The 17,995-nt window shown below is 39.2% G+C and overlaps 1 protein-coding gene across 5 annotated transcripts in view; it reads right to left on the bottom strand.

The window, feature by feature from the left end:
• Nucleotides 1-17,995, bottom strand: part of ubr4 (ubiquitin protein ligase E3 component n-recognin 4) — a 203,153-nt gene that overhangs the window by 136,643 nt on the left and 48,515 nt on the right. For all 5 annotated transcript variants that reach the window (XM_063032895.1, XM_063032894.1, XM_063032896.1 and 2 more), the window contains exons 22-35: nucleotides 17,672-17,800; nucleotides 16,464-16,646; nucleotides 15,657-15,779; nucleotides 14,841-15,070; nucleotides 13,751-13,872; nucleotides 12,953-13,050; nucleotides 12,039-12,196; nucleotides 10,017-10,229; nucleotides 5,487-5,588; nucleotides 4,756-4,856; nucleotides 2,957-3,155; nucleotides 782-970; nucleotides 476-539; nucleotides 82-273 (exon numbers count right to left, since the gene is read on the bottom strand). In XM_063032895.1, the coding sequence (XP_062888965.1) occupies nucleotides 82-273; nucleotides 476-539; nucleotides 782-970; nucleotides 2,957-3,155; nucleotides 4,756-4,856; nucleotides 5,487-5,588; nucleotides 10,017-10,229; nucleotides 12,039-12,196; nucleotides 12,953-13,050; nucleotides 13,751-13,872; nucleotides 14,841-15,070; nucleotides 15,657-15,779; nucleotides 16,464-16,646; nucleotides 17,672-17,800 (2,103 nt within the window). The remainder of the gene's footprint in view (nucleotides 1-81; nucleotides 274-475; nucleotides 540-781; nucleotides 971-2,956; nucleotides 3,156-4,755; nucleotides 4,857-5,486; nucleotides 5,589-10,016; nucleotides 10,230-12,038; nucleotides 12,197-12,952; nucleotides 13,051-13,750; nucleotides 13,873-14,840; nucleotides 15,071-15,656; nucleotides 15,780-16,463; nucleotides 16,647-17,671; nucleotides 17,801-17,995) is intronic.

Raw genomic sequence — 17,995 nt, 5'->3', positions numbered from 1 at the left:
CTACTGTATACATTGTCAGTTTACAGAGGAACACTGATTCACTATTTTACTATTCACCAGCATGTTTGCCAAACCACTCACCGAGTCTTCCGCTTGCGAGTCCTCTTCTTCCACAGCTAGATCTTCAACCCAATCAGAATCAACCTCTATTGCTCTTTCTTCACCATCCACTAGCACATGTGTTGAACCTTGCCCACTACTCTGTCTCAGGGCATTCATGACATCCGCGAGATAAGTCATGATATGGCAGGAGCAGTCAAGCATACCTACATGCTGAATGACAGAAAGGTTAAACCCAGAGTCAGAAGGATTTGTTAACCAACAATGGAACCCAGTCTGCACCTTGATACAAGCCCCACCCCACATACCATCATAAAGAGAAATTCCAGAGGAAGAGAAGTGGCTTAAAAAGCAATCTCTGTAAACATGATGATTTTTAAAAGTTCACCACAGTTACGCCCAGAAACTATCTCACCTTCCCCTGGGTTACATTCGCTCCCACCTTCTCAAGGACATTCTTCTGGGACAGATATTTCTTACTGAAAAAGATAATAACATTGTCATCAAAATTGAATGTGAAAAACAGTATAAATAATCTCAAACCATCTAATTTCTAAACCCTTCTAGATGCAACTTCATAGATTACCTATTCAGGTCATGTTCAAATTCTCTTTTATTAAATTACAACCAATTTCCCATCGTGTGAACTAATCATTAAACACAAGTCCTTTTTTCTGGACTCGAACTATAATCACCCACCAAATTATGTTAATATACTCACCACTTTTCTAACCAGTCCACAGCTGCTCGGTGAAGCTGTAGGTGTCCTCCTCCCTGCCCAGCACTAGCCAATGTTGCCATAACAACCATCAGCTCCGGGAATCCAGTTCCATCACCGTTGGACAACATTTCTGTTGCCATGGGAATAAGCGTGTTGAGTAATACTGTACAAACACCTTCTCCAACTTGGCTGAAGAGAGGATAAGAACACATTTGCATCAAATTAACCACGTAATGTTAATCAGTGATAATATTTCATTTAAAAAAATCAGGCATTTCCCAGTTTACGCAAAGGTTCTGTTCCTGAGAACTGTCTATAAACTGATTTTTCAATAAGGATCGACAATCAAAAACATTTATTTGTCCTTCCACTGTAAAATGGCAACTGTGTTCTTAACAGACGATGGTGTATTGCAGGGCTGTTGTATTTTTTGAAGATTTGTCTTTTGAATTAATTAGCTGCTACACATATTCCAAAACTCCTGAAGATCATTGCTTTTCTATACCTAACTTTCCCATCTATAAAAATTTATTAAAAATATATGGGAGAATGTGTGCAAAGTTGGATTTCTGTTAAGTCAGATCTTCCACAATCCGGAGAGTCCCTGTATTTAACAAAGAAGAAAAAAATGCAGGCCAAGGAGGAGACAGCCAGCAGGTACGACTAATTAGGTTGTTCCTTGAAAGAACTTACACGAAAACATATAGCTGTGTTGAAATGTTCTTTGTAGGAACAACTTACAGTACTGATGTCAGGAAGTAAGTCCCACAGTCACTTCACAGAAAAAGCTGTGTGACAAATAGTGCAGATAGATATTACGTGATTGCAATTCTTTATTACATTAAACATTGATGCACAGTATACATCCCACAACTTACATCAGTCAGATAGATCTTTCTGACCTCCAAACATCACTGTCACAGACCTGTTTTTTTAATTCTATCTGGCAATTAACATATTATCCCACAGTAGGCTTATCAACAGTCGCCAAGTTTGCCAATGACAGCCCCAACCTGTGACGTCATTAGGTGATGTGGGCAGAGACCAAGAGGAACCAGAGGCAGAGATTAAGGTAGATATAGGCTCCCCTCACCCTTTGATTGTGCGCCTAGGGAATCCCTGTTCCCAGCTGCCATCACCTTCCTAAGTGCCTGGAGAACTAGTAAAGAATAGGTTATAAGGATTTGGTCAGAATAGTATAGATGAAGGGGGATACAACATCTATTTGCAATTTATTTGCAGGAATTTCTAGTCTTCAACTTGCACTGGTTTCTAAACCACTAGTAAATCAAATATTTCTGCTTGCCAATGAATATCACTGCAATTCATATAGCCTGATGCTCCTTATATACGCTTCCAATCTCTGGATTCTGGCCTCCTTCACAGAGCCAGGTTAAATGTTGCAAAGTGAAGAATCAAAACAGATAACTATTTTATCAAACTATGATAGGTTTGCAAAGGAGGCAAAAATCCAAAGATTAGAATTTTGTTTAAGGAACATTATGCCAAATAATACTGTTGGGGTATTTATATGCAAGGCAAAGATATTGATATACTGGCGGCTTGGAAAAGCACTGTGGTAACACGAAGGTTGGGGATTCCTGTGGCAGAGGATGCAAATGCTGATGTTTGAGATGCTGCACATCTTAAGACCCCATCTAGGTGTGTTGACCCCAGAGGTGCCAAGGAAAGATTAAAGCATTTGAATGGTTTTGTCATGCAGAATGGACAGAGGTTAACATTAACAGAAAAAGAAATACACAGCCTCAATTCTCCCAAAGATTTGACTGCCTGGAGTCTGAATCAAGCCGGACTCAAAAAGGTATCATTAATTTTAGTCTGAGGGACTAAATCAAGCACTACATATGAAAACTTTAGATGAGAAATAAACACAATGGTTTAAGGTCTGAAAAAATTTACCACAGTGGACAAGATATTTCCCAAGCAGCTGCTGTGGGCAGGAAATGAATTAAAAAGCAGTGTGGAAAAGTGCAATCTATTACCAATAAAAATATTTTCCATTTTCTGTAATTGGGCATCAGTTCACCCTCTACAGTGAGATACTGTATGGATGCTTTCAGCCCACATCCTTACTACACCTTCTCCACAGAATAAAAAACAAGTCTAGCACAGTGTTTGTTGTTGAATCTTTCCCAGGACTCCGTTTCAAAGTACCTGTTTTCTCGAACGATACATGCAGTCAGAATCTGCAAAAGTTGTCTGTTTTCTTGTACCACCTCCAACTGGTCAGAGTCCTTGGGGGGTGCATGTGTCATTCTTGTTAGCCAGGCTTGCAAGCGGCTGGGTTCGACGCAGGCCAGTTGTGCAAATGAGCCACACAAACGTAGAAGACTTGGGTTTGGGCTCTTCTCCGCTGGAAAAGTAAAATTAGGTCAATTAATCATCTTGTGAACTACTCCCAAATCTCCTCAGAAATGTCATCCACTTTTACCAATGTTCCTTTAACTGATTATGGAGCTAACTAACCACTCCAGTACAACATTCTTAAAAGTATATAGTATAGGCATCCGTTAGTCTCGTGAGACCATGGATTTGCACCTTGGAAGGTTTCCAGGGAGCAGTCCTGGGCTAGGTTGTATGGAAGACCAGCAATTGCCCATGCTGCAAGTCTCCCCTCTCCATGCCACCAATGCTGTCCGAGGGAAGAGCACTAGGGCCGATACAGCTTGGCACCGGTGTTGTTGCAGAGCAATGTGTGGTTAAGTGCCTTGCTCAAGGACGCAACACGCTGCCTTAGCTGAGGCTCGAACTAGCGACCTTCAGATCACTAGACTGATGCCTTAACCATCTGGCCACATGCTTGAAGAATGATGTTTACAAACAGCTTAACTTAGACAACCAACATAATAATGTAATCTTCCTTGTTTTCTCGATCAGCCCAAAGATAATGCTGCTCAGTTTCAAAATCATTGTTTCCTAAGGAACAGAATCGCAATGGAAATTTCCCATTCTGTTGTAGGCATGAATAATTTTATTGCCATTGCCACAATTTAAATTGCAGAAAGAACAAAGAAAGCACACAAATCCATACATTGTTAAAAGCAACAATTGTAAAATCAGCTATGGACAAGGATAAGGAGGTTTTACATATCAGTGTTGTCAATCTGATGAATTACACCAACAACAAATCTGACATAAAGCATCCTTGAATTCTGTTAAGTTCAAATTCTGACATGTACATTCAAATGCTAGTAATATTTATTAAAATATTCCAACTTAATATGAAGAAACTGAATTTGTAAAGTAAATGTTGATTGGTAAGAACAGAATTCCACCACATACAGCAGTGTAAACTTCCATAGCCCACAATGCAAAAAAAAAATCAAACATCATTAAAATTCTGAAGGCAAAAACATTGCAAAGGAGTTCTTCATATTTATTCTATATTTGAATATTGACAAATGTATATTTTGTTGAATTGCCATTAAAAATATTCAGTTTGTCTTTTCAGTCCTGGTTTACCAAGAAATTTCTAAATTGAGCTACATCTTCAAAAGGCAGTGCCTCAAGAATGTGGCTTCCACCATTAAGGTCCCTCACCATCCGGAACATGCCCTTTTCTCATCACAACTATTTACTACATCAGAGAAGGTCCAGGAGCCAAAATTTGCAAACACAACGTTTTTGGGAACAGCATCTTTCATTGTTCATCAGATTTCTGAACAGCCCATGAACACTACTTTGCTATTTTTTTTCCCCCACACTATTTTTTCACAGTAACTTATAGATTTTTTTAATGTATTGCACTGTATTTCAACAAAACAATATATTTAATGGTACGTGTCAGTGATAATAAACCTGATTCTGAAACCACGTATAACCTAAATTAGCTATTAAAGGAATTCAAACAAAGAGTCCAAAAACAAAGAGGTGTGTCCAACCATTCCCTCATCATTATTTTCAGACTAGAAATATGCATTAATACATTAACCACTGAGAAATTCAATACTTACCAAGCTGGAAGAGCTTTGTGAAAAACTTCAACACTCTGTTACAGAATTTTGCTGATAGGTTCTCATTGGCTGTAGCCATCATGATCTGTACCAGTTCCCCACTGTAACATAGATAGAAAAACAGATGACACTACTAAACCAATCCAACAGGTATAGGATAGGATATTTCTAAAGGGTTCTCAACCTCTTGAATATCAAAACCTAATAAACATCTTTTTAAAAAAAACATTAACGGATCCCAGTGGTGCTATATTTCTATCGATCCTGAATCACACCCAATGAAAATGTCAGTTTATGAATTGACTAGGATTCATTGATTATTTATTGAGGTGGCCTGATAGTGTAGTGGTTAGCACAACCAGCGACCCAGGTTCAATTCCCGCCGTTGTCTGTAATGAGTCTGTATGTTCTCCCCATGACCACGTGGGCTTCCTCTGAGTGCTCCGGTTTCCTCCCACAGTGTACCAGTTGGTAGGTTAATTGCTCATTGTAAATTGTCCTATGATTAGGCTAGGGTTAAATCGGGGTGGTGTTGGGCGGCAAGGCTCAAAAGGCTGGAAGGGTCTGTTGCGTGCGGTCGGTCAGGAGGTAGGTAGACAGATAGGAATTTGAAAGAATCAAATAACATAAAATTTCAATTGACGTAAAAGTTTCAACCAAATCCAACATTCTTCCCTTTCCCAGTGGCATCATTTAAATTCATCTTGCAGTTCCCAGGATCTTCTTCCTACCGTTCAGAGAAGAATTCCTCCATGGCTTTGCGTGCCTGACTGCTCTCCAGCTGCTTTTCCAGGTATTGCAAGCACTCCTCCAAAATAGTTTCATCAAGACCACTGTTAGTATCGAAAGGTAAAGCATTAACACAGAAACAAACCTGGGCTCCATTAAGCTCAGTTTGGACAAAAATTCAAAAATCTTACCAACAAAATGTAAAATTCTTAGTAATCCTGATGCATTGAATATCACCCAGTGACAAAATTTGTTTTTCACATTCATGGGATGCACAGCACATGGAAGTTCTAAACATGTATTCATCTATTCATACATTTATTAAGACGAGTACTTTAATCTAAACAGTAAATCTTATAATTTGAGGATGATAGAGTGCATGACCCAAGCAAAGGAAATAAGCTGCACTCCATACAGCTCAAATCCTTTTCCCTACGTATTCAAAATATAATACGCTGGCAGCACTAGATAAAGTGGAGGTTATACTGATTACAACACCAGATTAGATGGAAATCAGTGTTTCTGACTCACTGTACTATCTAAAACCTGACTTGTAGATTGTAACGGAATTGTAAGCTAGACGCCAACCCATTTACTGTAGGTCCATGGATTCAGGGTTCAAATAATGGTTAACAATATTTATAATTCTTAAGTCTGGGAACAAAAGAAGACAGAAAAGTCAGTTCTATTGGAGCCATTTTGAGGTGTCCAGCCCCAAGCAATTTTTAAATCTGAGTCAACACCTTAATAATGCTAAAGTATGCAACATAAAACAAAGGAAAGAACAAAGAACTTGTATTTCACATCCCAGGATGACTCAGCTTCATGTGCAATTTCTTCGCCTTGGTAAACTTATACATTGTGTTTAATTAGTACAATAAAACAATTAAGACAATGGAATGTCAGTCAATTTTTCAGTGGTGTTGATTTATTAAGCAACTAAATGTGGCTCGGACGTCAGGAAAACTCCGCTCTTCCACAAATGATGTGATGTTTAATATTGAGCAGTTATAACAATTATTCTTATAAGAAAAATAGCTGAGGCTCCTCAGCAAGGAGATTTAGTATAAAATTAGATTATGTATTTAATCCTATAGTGCAGTTCAATAATCCTATAGTCCAGTCTTCTGACTTGGTAATTAGAGATGACATTTGAGCCCATCTGACATTCCAAATTATCTAATTTACTGTTTCAGTAGTGAAGAAAATGAATTCTAACAATTTCAACAAACTAAACGCAACCGAATTTTATATGGCAAGGTCAAGTTCAGATCAAGTTCAAGCTTATCATTACCTGACTACATATACACAAGCAAACGAAACAACGTTCCTCCAGAGCACGGTACACACAGAACACATAAACTAAAATATTACCATAAATAAGTTAAAATATAATCCAAAATGCATTTAGCACATGTAAACAGTAAAGTATACAGTAAACACCATGCTGATCTAGTCACGACACCTCGGTGGTGGCAGAATGTTCATTAGTCTCACAGTCTGAGGGAAGCAGCTGTTACACAGTCTGGCAGTTGTAGTCCTGATGTGCCTGTACCTCCTCCCTGATGGTATTGGGTCAAAGAGATTGTGGGATGGGTGGTGCGGAATGATTGTGGGATGCTTTGGGCCTTTCGTCTGTAGTACTCCTGGTAAATATCACAAAGAGAGGGAAGGCGAACCCTGGTGATCCTCTCAGCGGTTTTAACTACCCTCTGTAGGGTCTTGCAGTCCGATGTCTTGCAGCCTCTGTACCACACAACAATGCAGCCAGACAGGATAATGGTGCACCTGCAGAAAGTTGTCAGAATATGGGTAAAGAGACTTGCATGTCTCAAATCTCCTCAGAAAGTGTAGACCCTACCGTGCCTTCTTGACTAGTGAAGAAGTGTTGAGGGTCCAGATTAAATCGTCCGTCATGTGGACACCAAGGAACTTTGTGCTCTTCACTCGCTCCATAGCAGAGCCATTGATGTGTGATGTAAAGTGGTCAAACTGTGCCTTCCTGAAGTTCACAATCACCTCTTTTGTCTTGCCCACATTGAGCTGAAGGCTGTCGTTATCACACCATTTGAGAAGCCTCTCAACCTCCTCTCTGTATGCCTACTCATCGCTGTTGCTGATGAGGTCAACCACTGTAGTATCAGCAGCAAACTTGATAATGCAGTTTGAGCTGAATCTGGCAGTGCAGTTGAGAGCGGGCTGAGCACACAGCCCTGGTGGCACTAGTGCTCAGCGTGATGGAACTTAAGATGTTGCTGCCAACTTGGACTGACTGGGATATTTCTGTCAAAAAGTCCACGATTCCATTACAGAGAGCAGTGCTGAGTTCCAACGAGGATAGTTTACCCACCCATCTCTGAGGATGATTGTGTTAACTGCCGACTTGAAACTAATGAACAGCATCCTGGCATATGAGGCATCATTTTCTAGGTGGGACAGGAGAGAGTGGAGGGCTGAGGCTATGGTATTATCAGTTGCACCAACTTGAGCGGTAGGCCAACAAGTAAGGATGCAATGTAGCTGGAAGATGATATTTTCCAGTGGCTTGTAAAAGTATTCAGCCTTTCTTCACCATAAACGAGTAATATAACCATGGATTTTGTTTATTTTAACTGAGAATTTTTATTGATGAATCACATGCTCCTTTTTTCTCCCCCCCACAGTAGAACCCCCCCCAACCCAAAAATGGAAAATCTGGAAAACATGAAAAACTACAAATTCAAAAACTGAAATGTGAGCAGTTCAGAACTAGTCATCCCCCTTTGCCCAGTACTTAGTTGAGCCACCACCTGCAGCTATTACAGCGAGTAGTCTTTTTTGATAAGTCTCTATTAGCTTTGCACAATGTAATGGAGCAAGATCTGCCCATCCTCCTTGCAAACTTGTCAAGCTGTGCTAGGTTAGTTGGGGAGTGGCCGTGGACAGTAATCTTGAGGTCTTGCCAGAGATGTTTCATCGGGTTAAGGTCTGGGCCACTCAAAGACATCAATATTCTATATTTGAAGATCCTCCATGGTTGCTCTGGCAGTGTGCTTTGGGTCATTGTCTTACTGAAAGATGAACATACACCCCAGTTTAAGCTTTCTGGCAGAGGTTAGGTTTTTATCCAGGATCTCTCTGTGTTTAGCAGCATTCATCTTCCCATCATTACTAATCTGATATCCAGTCCCTGCTGCTTAAAAGCATCTCCATAACATGACTCACACACAATGCTCGAGGAATTTAGCAGATCAGGCATCTATGGAAATGAGTAAACAGTCGATGTTTTGGGCCAAGACCATTCTTCAGAACATCACAGCATGATTCTGCCTCCATCATACTTTACAGTAGGAATGGTGTTACCTGGCTGGTGTGCAGTATTAGATTTGTGTCACATGGAATGCTTAGTGCAGAGGCCAAAAAGTTCCACTTTAGTCTCATCTGACCACAAGACTTTGTTCTACATCTTTACAGTATCTTCTAACCGGCACTTTGCAAAGTCTTTACAGGCAAGGATATATTTTTTCATAAACCATGGTTTCTTCCTTGCCACTCTTCCATACATACCCTTTTTGTGCAAGGCCTTAGAGATTGTGGAGCCATGAACTTCATCTTCAATTGCAGCTCCTGACTTCTGCAGCTCACTCAGTGTTGATGTCACAGGAGCCTCTCTTACATGTGCCATTCTTCTCCAGTGACTAAGTATAGAGGGGCGGCCTGACCTCAGCAGTGTGTGGTATCATACATTTTTCTTTGAGCTCCAAGGTATATTCAGTGCCTCTGAGAGGGTCTTGTACCTTTCCCCAGATTTGTGCTTCTCTATTACCATTTCCCTAACCTGCCTTCAATGTTCTTGTTTTCATTTTGGTTTGGTCTGTTGAAAATCTATCATACTATTGGACCTTACAGAGAGAGGGGATATTTATTCTTATAAATTCATTGAAAACATGCGATGTCCAATTTTCTATATCATCAAACTGGGTGAGCTGGTATGGTAATATATTGCATCTGAGGATTAGCATAGTAATTACAAAATGGGATGCATAGTTTTTCGGCCTCAATTTTGGTTTTTAAACTTATAGTAAATTGTTGACAGGTTTTAGAATTTTTCGTTTGATTTGACATGACTCACATGCTTTGTAGATTTTTCTCAAAAAATCCTACTTCCATATATTTTAAATTTAGACAAATGAGAGAGTAAAGTGTGAAAATAGCTGTGGGCGCTGAATACTTTTTCAAGGCACTGTATATGATCCATTACCAGCTGCTAAAAGCACTTCATGATTGTTGAAGTCAGAGCCACTGGGCGGTAATTGTTTAGGCCAGTTAACATTGCTCTCTTGAACATATGATTTTAAGTTTAAAGCAGTCTATTTATACTTTATGAAAGGTTTAGCATTACAAAGGTTGGTTGCATTCAGATGCTATACCAGTCATATTGATTACACACCAATGTTGTTGCTGGGTGACAATTTGTGCTGTACCTATCCATTCACATTAATATTCTGTAAAATCCAAAAGATTTTTTGGCAAACTAACGACACTTTACCTACCTGTTGGGATCGGAGTGGAGAGCAATTATATTATAGCAGCTGGTGATGAGTCGCTCATAGATACGTGCAAGGAACTCATCAGATTCTGCAGGTCCCAGGATCCGTTCCAGTGAAGTAGAGCTGATTTCCGACACACTTTCTGTGCTCGTCTCCAACAGCAATGGCAACAATGTATGAATAACTTGTGGTGGATTCACTTCTTCAGGACACCACCTAGGAAAAAAAAATTAGGACTGAAGGTTTGTGATAAATGTACTAAATAGAGAGTTTAATGGGAACAGTACAAGAGAGAAAGGTACATATATGGACAAAGAAAGACAAATTAACAGCATGAGAAATGGAGCAGAGGTCGAATTCAAACTGGAATATGTAGAGCGACACACAGAAGATGCTGGAGGAACTCAGTAGGTCAGGCAGCACTTATGGAGGGAAATTAAACAGTCAACATTTTGGACCAAGGTCCTTCATCGGTACTAGAAAGGAGCGGAGCAGAAACCAGAACGTGGTGGGAAGTGGGAAAAAAAAGAGTACAGGCTAGCAGGTGATATGCGAGACCAGGTGAGGGAGAAGGTAGGTGGGTGAAGGAGGGGTGGGGCAATGATCTGAGAAGCTGGGAGGTGATAGGTAGAAGAGGTAAAGGGCTGAAGAAGGGATCTGACAGAAGAGAACAGTGGAATAAAGGGAAGGAGGTGGAGAACCAAGGGAGGTGATGGGCAGGTCATGAGGGCAGTGGAGGAGAATGAGTGAGAGGGCCAACAGAATGGGGGGGGCACAAAAAAAGGGGAAAAAGAATCAGAGGGGAGTGGTTACCACAAATAAGGGATATTGATCTTAACAATATCAGGTTGGAGGCTATCCAGGTGTTGGCTCTTCCAACCTGTGTTTGGCCTCATCTGGCAGTAAAGAAGGTCATGAACAGATATGTCAGAGTTAGACTTTTTCGAGCACCATCGCTCTGTCCTCTGCCAAAGGTAGCCACCCATTTAAATTCGACTTCTCATTCTCACACTAACATGTCTGTCCATGGCATCCTCTGTTGCCACAATGAAGCCCAGCGCAAGCTGGGGGAGCAACATCTCATATCCCACCTGGGTAGCCTCCAACCTGATGGCATGAACATTGAATTCTCCAATTTCCAGGTACTACACTCTTCTGTGTCCAATATTTTGTGAGTGTTGCTCAAGATTTCCAGCATCTGCAGAATATCTTGTCTAAGGAATACATAGTTTGAGGAAGGGAAACTATTATATATGATATGCAACCAACAGTTCCATTCATATAGAGGCCTTAATATAGCAAAATGTCACAGAATTGTGTTCAACTAAAATTGACACCGAGCCACATAATGACATGCCCAGGCAGCTGACCAACAGTAAGCGCTGCAGAATTAATACTACATCTTTTGAAAACCCTAAACACAACTTTAGTTTTATACTGGATGCCACATACAGAAATTACTGCATCAAGCATCAAAAATGGCTGAAGCTCTCTCAGCTACAAGTTTATAAGATCTAGTGGAAAAATATATATATTTTTTTAATTCTGGAAACATGCACTACAGCCAAAGGTAGAGGACTGATAAACCTGGTCAACTCACTAGTCATAAGGTGAAAACTACCACAAGAGTTATGTAGCAGTTAGTGCTGCTGACACACAGCTTCAACAACTCATAATCAATCTTGATCTGAGGTGCTCTATGTGCAGCTTACATGGTCTCCTTGTGACTATGAGATTCTCTCTGTAACCACTTGGATTCCCCTTCTCATCTTAAAGGTGGACAAGTTAATTTATTATAATTACCCTCATAAAATTCATGGTGGGAAAATCAGGTGTTGAAGTTATGTGAGAGAGACCAGAGCACAGAAAAATGTGTGGGGGAAATGCTCAAGATGTGTAATTGACACAATAGGCTAAAAGGCCTTCAGGGTTGTATAGACAACATGAAATACAAAAGAAGATTATTAACACTGGAACCTTTTAAGTCATGTCGCAGGGTGATCTCAAAATCAACAATCAACTTACACTATAAGGTCACCAGTGAGCCTGACCAGAGACAGTAGAATGTGCTTTAGGCAGGCAGCCAGTGGCAGACTCTGATTTGACAATGTGCCAAGATGTGCAGCCTGGATGGCACTAATGTAGCTCTCTGCAGGAATGATGTCATTTGCGAACGCATTCCGCTAGGAAGAACACAAGATGGCAAAAAAAAAATCAAGATCCCTTTAAACACCTGCATAACATTAAATTAATCTTAACATAAAGATAATAATCTCATCAAACATCAAAAATTGCTGTGCTATATAGTGTAAGAATCCTTAGAGAGCCTATCTTGATAATAACGGCAATGAAATTTGATAATGAAAAAATGAACGGACATATCTAAATTACAGAATATTCAGCTCAATAGGTCCAAATTAAATCAAAGAAACGGAATTCCTGATGTATCAATGTTCCCTTTATTTAAACTGTTTTATTCAATGCAGCCAAGGTTTCTCCGTCCATTAATGACTCTTGATTATGTATCCCTTTAGAGAAATTTCTCCCGAATCTATTTAATGTTAACGTTGACAGCTTCCTCACTCTAGATGTACTTTATTCTATTTTTAGCATCCATTCATACATTTAAACACAACTGACTTACTACATAATATCCTCTTCCAATAACAACTCCACTTCCAATTGCACTTTTGATTCTTCATGATTCTTCTTCACAACTTATTAATCAAGTCTAACTTACCTAAGCACTGAATAATTCAGAGGGATGAGGTAGCTTCTCAGACTGCAAGGGTATCATGGTCTTGGGGGTAAAGCATGAAAGTGTAGCTAAAGCTGAAGTTTAGAACAGTCGTAGCAGAACAACCTGGAGGGGCCATTTGGCCCAGTCCTGCTATGTCTTAAATTCTTCTACTGTCAAATGTGAATAACATATCACCTACCCATGATCCGATGTTGGGAAACTCATTGGTGTGAACATTGTTCCATGTTTCACACAGTGTCTGAACAGCTGATGGTAGGTTCTGTATTACCAATTGAGCTGTAAAAACAACAGGAATTATTTCACTTTTCAGTATCACACTTCAGACAGACAGAAATTCTAGTTCAGCAGTACACCAGCCTTCCTTAAGACACCAGTCATAATTTAAAGTAACCTAAACATCATGACCATAACTTATTCCTTCATCACCATCCATAATAAGCTGGAGTTGAAATCATTTCCTACATATAACTTGCAGTTTTAAGGCATATAGAAACCTTAGGTATAGAAACCTTAATGATACTCATTAAAAAAAAACTTTAGGGTAATGCTAAATTTTGTTTTCTACACATAAACTAATGCAATCACAAATATTTTCAGTTAATTTATCAGAGTGGCATTGTCACACAAAAGAGGTCCCAAGTTCGAACTGCAACCAGCATCAAAATTGCTAAGTAAAACAAGAGAGCAGAGAGAAAGGAAACAAACAGGACTCTTGTATGCGAACAACTTCTGTAGCCTTTGTGGAAGATCTGAAAGCATTGGCATTACGGCACAGTTGGGCCAGATTTGATTAAATCAGTCTACCTATGCCCGGGCCCAGGTTCAAACACTGAAGTGTCACGAGGGTAAATGGGTGGAAGAATACTGGCAACCTGATCGAAGGGAAAGAGCTTGGAAAAGTTATTTTATAAAGAACAAAACCAATGACTTATTCTGACATCTTTTTAGTGGCAAAGGAAAATAATACTGTCCTTACCAACAGAGTTAGTCTTGCAACGAGCAGATCCAATCGCCAGTGCTGCTGCATAACCTTGCAGCTTCTCGTCAGTGGGGCTCTCAGTTGAGCCCTCCTCACAGAGGCTCCTCAGTAGATATGACCTAACATCAATCACCAAGCAAGCAATTTATAACATGCCTAGTTAAAGATGCATAGATAATCAAGAATTCAACATTAACAGTCAATCAAATCACACCTGCACATCTTGAGGAGTTATTTATTCTTCGCAACAGATTAAATGTTGTCATTCAAATGAATAAATATATCCTTTCAACTCAACAATCTGATCTAGAAAGTTGGGATTAAAAATGTTTCTTTTCAGCAATGTGTGAACATTCTTGGTGAAAAATTAGAGAAATTTTAAAATAGAGCCTAACACAAGAAAATTGATGTTTTAGCAAACTGGTCACAGTTGCCACTAAATAATAATTGAAAAGAAGTGAAAAAACTGACACAAGCAATTAAGCATTTCTAAGTTTGTGGTTGAGTTGTTGTACATTGTTGGAACCTTACATATGACATGGAACTACTGGAGAAATACAGCATTTCGCTGTAAAAATGGGAGACACCCCCCCCCCCATTAGGGAGAGAGAGAACCTGTGGTCTGTCGAATGCCGGATGAAATGCGATAGTCTTTGGGGTAACTGCCAGGTCTGTGTCTTTGCTATTGCCTAGCTCATGCTTGTGCTTGGTAGCGGGTGCGCTTTTTTTTTGCTGGTGGGGGGAGGGGGGATTGTTGCTCACTGCCGCTTACGCACAGGAGGGGGAAGTGGTGGGGACTTTGGGGTTCTCACGTTTAACTGTCGTTCATCCTTTGGGGCACTTCTCTGTTACCATGGATGTTTGCGAAGAAAAGGCATTTCAGGATGTATATTGTATACATTTCTCTGACATAAAATTGGACCTTTGAACATTTGAAGTACTTTTTTTTTTAAAAGAAAACTATTATGTATATTTTGCTGACCTGGAAATGCTTGATCCCAAAACAGAACAGCTAAATTTGGCAACAATCAGTGTTTCTTTCAGTAATTTTAATGTTTAAAAAATGCACAAGAATTCTGTTTTGTACCTGGCAAAGGTAGCATACATGCTAATAAGCTGAAGAGTTGCAGGAAGCAAATTCTTTGTGATCTCAGAGGTTTTGTGTGAATCAGTTTCTGCAGCCACTTTGGAAAAGTACTCATCCAAAGAAACCTGGACCTTTGATATGACTGCATCAAGTGTATAGATAGTCTGCATGTTAGGGAGACGACTTAGTGGGAGAATAGTAGTTGCATCAATTCCACAACAGGACGATACCTAAATTGACAAAAAAAGGAACTCCTTTTAAAGCTTTTGAAAGGAAAATAGTATTAATATGAAACATATAGATACTAAATGAACATCCATAAAAGAGAGAACAGCATCACAAAAAATATTCAAAGCAAGTGAATAGATAAAACTATTGCACATTAGGAGTTCTGAGAAAACCATCCAATTCACATTCACAATTTTTAAATGATACATGCTTTAGCAATTACTTAAAGGTTGATCTGAAAATTCTACAGAAATTTCGGTTCCTTGAACTTGCTTTTCCTAGACAGCAAGCCATGATACAATATTAAATGGGCCCCAGCTGCCGAAAGGAGCGGCCCAACCATCCAGTGTACCTATCATAAGTGACAGTGTACTAAAACAAGCAGCATCAATGAAAGTTCTTCACTTCTGCAATGAGCCGTTGTGTTCATCTTGATCCATGTTCTACCCCAAAACACATCTTTGTAAAATATGTCAATGAAATAGCATCTATTTGATGATTAAGGCTGCAGTGCAGTTAACACAACCTGACATACCAAAACAAATAACACATTCAGACAGAGAGCACACAGGCATAGTTTCTTCTTACCTGCCTGGCAACATACTCCTCTGCAAGTTCTACATCATACTTCACAGAACTGCATTTGGTAATGGCCAGCTCTACCAGTGAATCAGCATGGTCTGGCTTCATGCCCTGTCGCACCAGGTGATCCTTAGGTAAAACAAAAGCATACATTTGTGAGGTCAAGGTACTAAGCTGGTCACCGATCAGCTACCACTTTTTTTTTAAATAAGCATTACTCTCAATTTCTTTTAAATGTTACCACAGTAATTCGCCACCCGCTATAATATTTAGATCATTTAACAGCTCAAAAACATTAACTGATACAAAGTTTAATGGCAGATTCTATCCCAGTACTTCACAAAAAAATGTTTGGTGCCTAGTCCACAGAGGTAGAAGTTAAGAGAACAGTGCACAATCCATAAGTGAATACAAATCCCTCATTTCCAAATTAATACTCAGCCACTATCTTGGAACTTCCTTGAAAAATGCCTGGTCATTGGACAAGGAGAAATTCTACAAGCTTGTGTTCTGGCCACTGCTAGCTCTTTACCTCAAATCAGATGTGAAGCAACTCTGGCATGGATATAGTGAACTTTGCATGAAGAAAGGCCATAAAAACAAAAAGACGAAACGTGAAATAAAACAGAAGCAATTTTTGTAGATTCTGCAATAATGTGAACTAGGATTCTGGTCTTTCTTCCAGCCAAACATTTTCCTCTTCAACACATCCATTTTCCTAGCATTCGAATATTCACTAAAGAGGGTCTTTTTGATATATCATACTCAGCGCCTTTGCACCTATATGCCACTAGGGGGTGCATATGCGTTTACCTTGATCCAGGTTGCGTAAGTGCCAATACAAAGGCGTGATGACCATCGGAGCGTATGCAGGATGTCACATTCATTCAGCTCTGTTGTATTCATTGCCACTTGATTAACATAGGCTTTTGATGGAGGCATGATTCCCAGGATCCTCCACAAAATCAAGAAATAATACTGAACAGAGCATGCCTCCTAGAACACAAAGTCAACAAGGGAACAAAGCGACAACAAAAAAACCTGGTAAAGACTTGCAGCATAAAACATAAACAACCCAAAAAATAACTGGTTAATTCGGTATCTACTGCAACCCTCATTAAATAAACCCGTATTTGTCAATAAATTATACAGGGGTCAATAAAACAGCCGAGCAACCTCATTTTGTCAGGTAACTTAACTTTTAGGAGCATGGTGTATATGAAACAAATAAATGATAAATATTCATTTTTTAAAAATCCATCTTGTACACATCTATACCAATTTTTATATACAAAAACAAGCAAATCCGAAGTATCTTTACAACATAAAAATTACTTGATTTTTTAATAATATTTATCCAAAATTAAAATCTCAATTGCAAGGTGCAGTGAAATGAGGTATCCGTAGTCACTCCAAACTACTGATCCAATTGAACTCTAACTTTAATGACTGAAGAAACATGCAGCAGAACATGTAACTAAAATAAACAAACCTTCCCATCTTGGGGGGGGGGGTTTGTGTGTGTAGATATACACACACACACACATATATACACACATGCAGACGCACGTGTCTCTGTACACACAGCTGTATATCACACAACTGGTATAATTGTTCAATTCCTTTAGAAGCAAAAAACTTCCCTAATCCCCGAACCACGCCCCAGTCAGAGCAAAATTGCATTTCCAAACATCCCACGTTCAGCAAGATTTACAGCTCATCCCAGCTAGGATAAATAGTAATTTCCACAGTAACCAGAAATCTAAATTTAAATCAGTAGAAAAGTTTTAAATTGATTCAGACCATCCAACCAAAAACATCTGTGGTAATAGATTGCTTTTAAAAATTGTTTTTTTTTTAAAACATAATTTGAGAAAGTAGTATTTGAACAGACAAAGTGCAAGTGAGGAAGAGAATAAAATGAACAGCATTCTCAGACAATCGAGTATAAACAGAAAATGTCAAACTGCCTCTTCCACTCTTCCAAGAGTCTGCAAGTAACATATGCCCCTTTAAATTACCACAGGTGTTGCATTCTTGTGCTCTTCCCGCTTGAGAGCATCAAACTGCGAGCCAGCTGATAGTAACAAGATCAGTGATGCATATAGGTCATCATACTTTAAAGCAGCACTAAAGAGAACATCAAAGACCTGTGGAATAAGTGGAGATATAAGAGTGAAAATATACATCAATAAACATTGTACGAAACAGATAAAACCTTTTAAAAAAAAAGGTTCACTATCAATTAAAAGGCATTAGTGTTTTGTGCACTATATATCCAATTTGTATTATTACCATTACTAGCAAATATACTATATAATTTTATAATTCTGTCAAGATTTTTA

This window comes from Mobula hypostoma, chromosome 25 (assembly GCF_963921235.1).
Source record: "Mobula hypostoma chromosome 25, sMobHyp1.1, whole genome shotgun sequence".
Taxonomy (NCBI): Eukaryota; Metazoa; Chordata; class Chondrichthyes; order Myliobatiformes; family Myliobatidae; genus Mobula; species Mobula hypostoma.
Note: the sequence above shows the minus strand (reverse complement) of the source record. Positions and strands in the feature narration are given on the sequence as shown.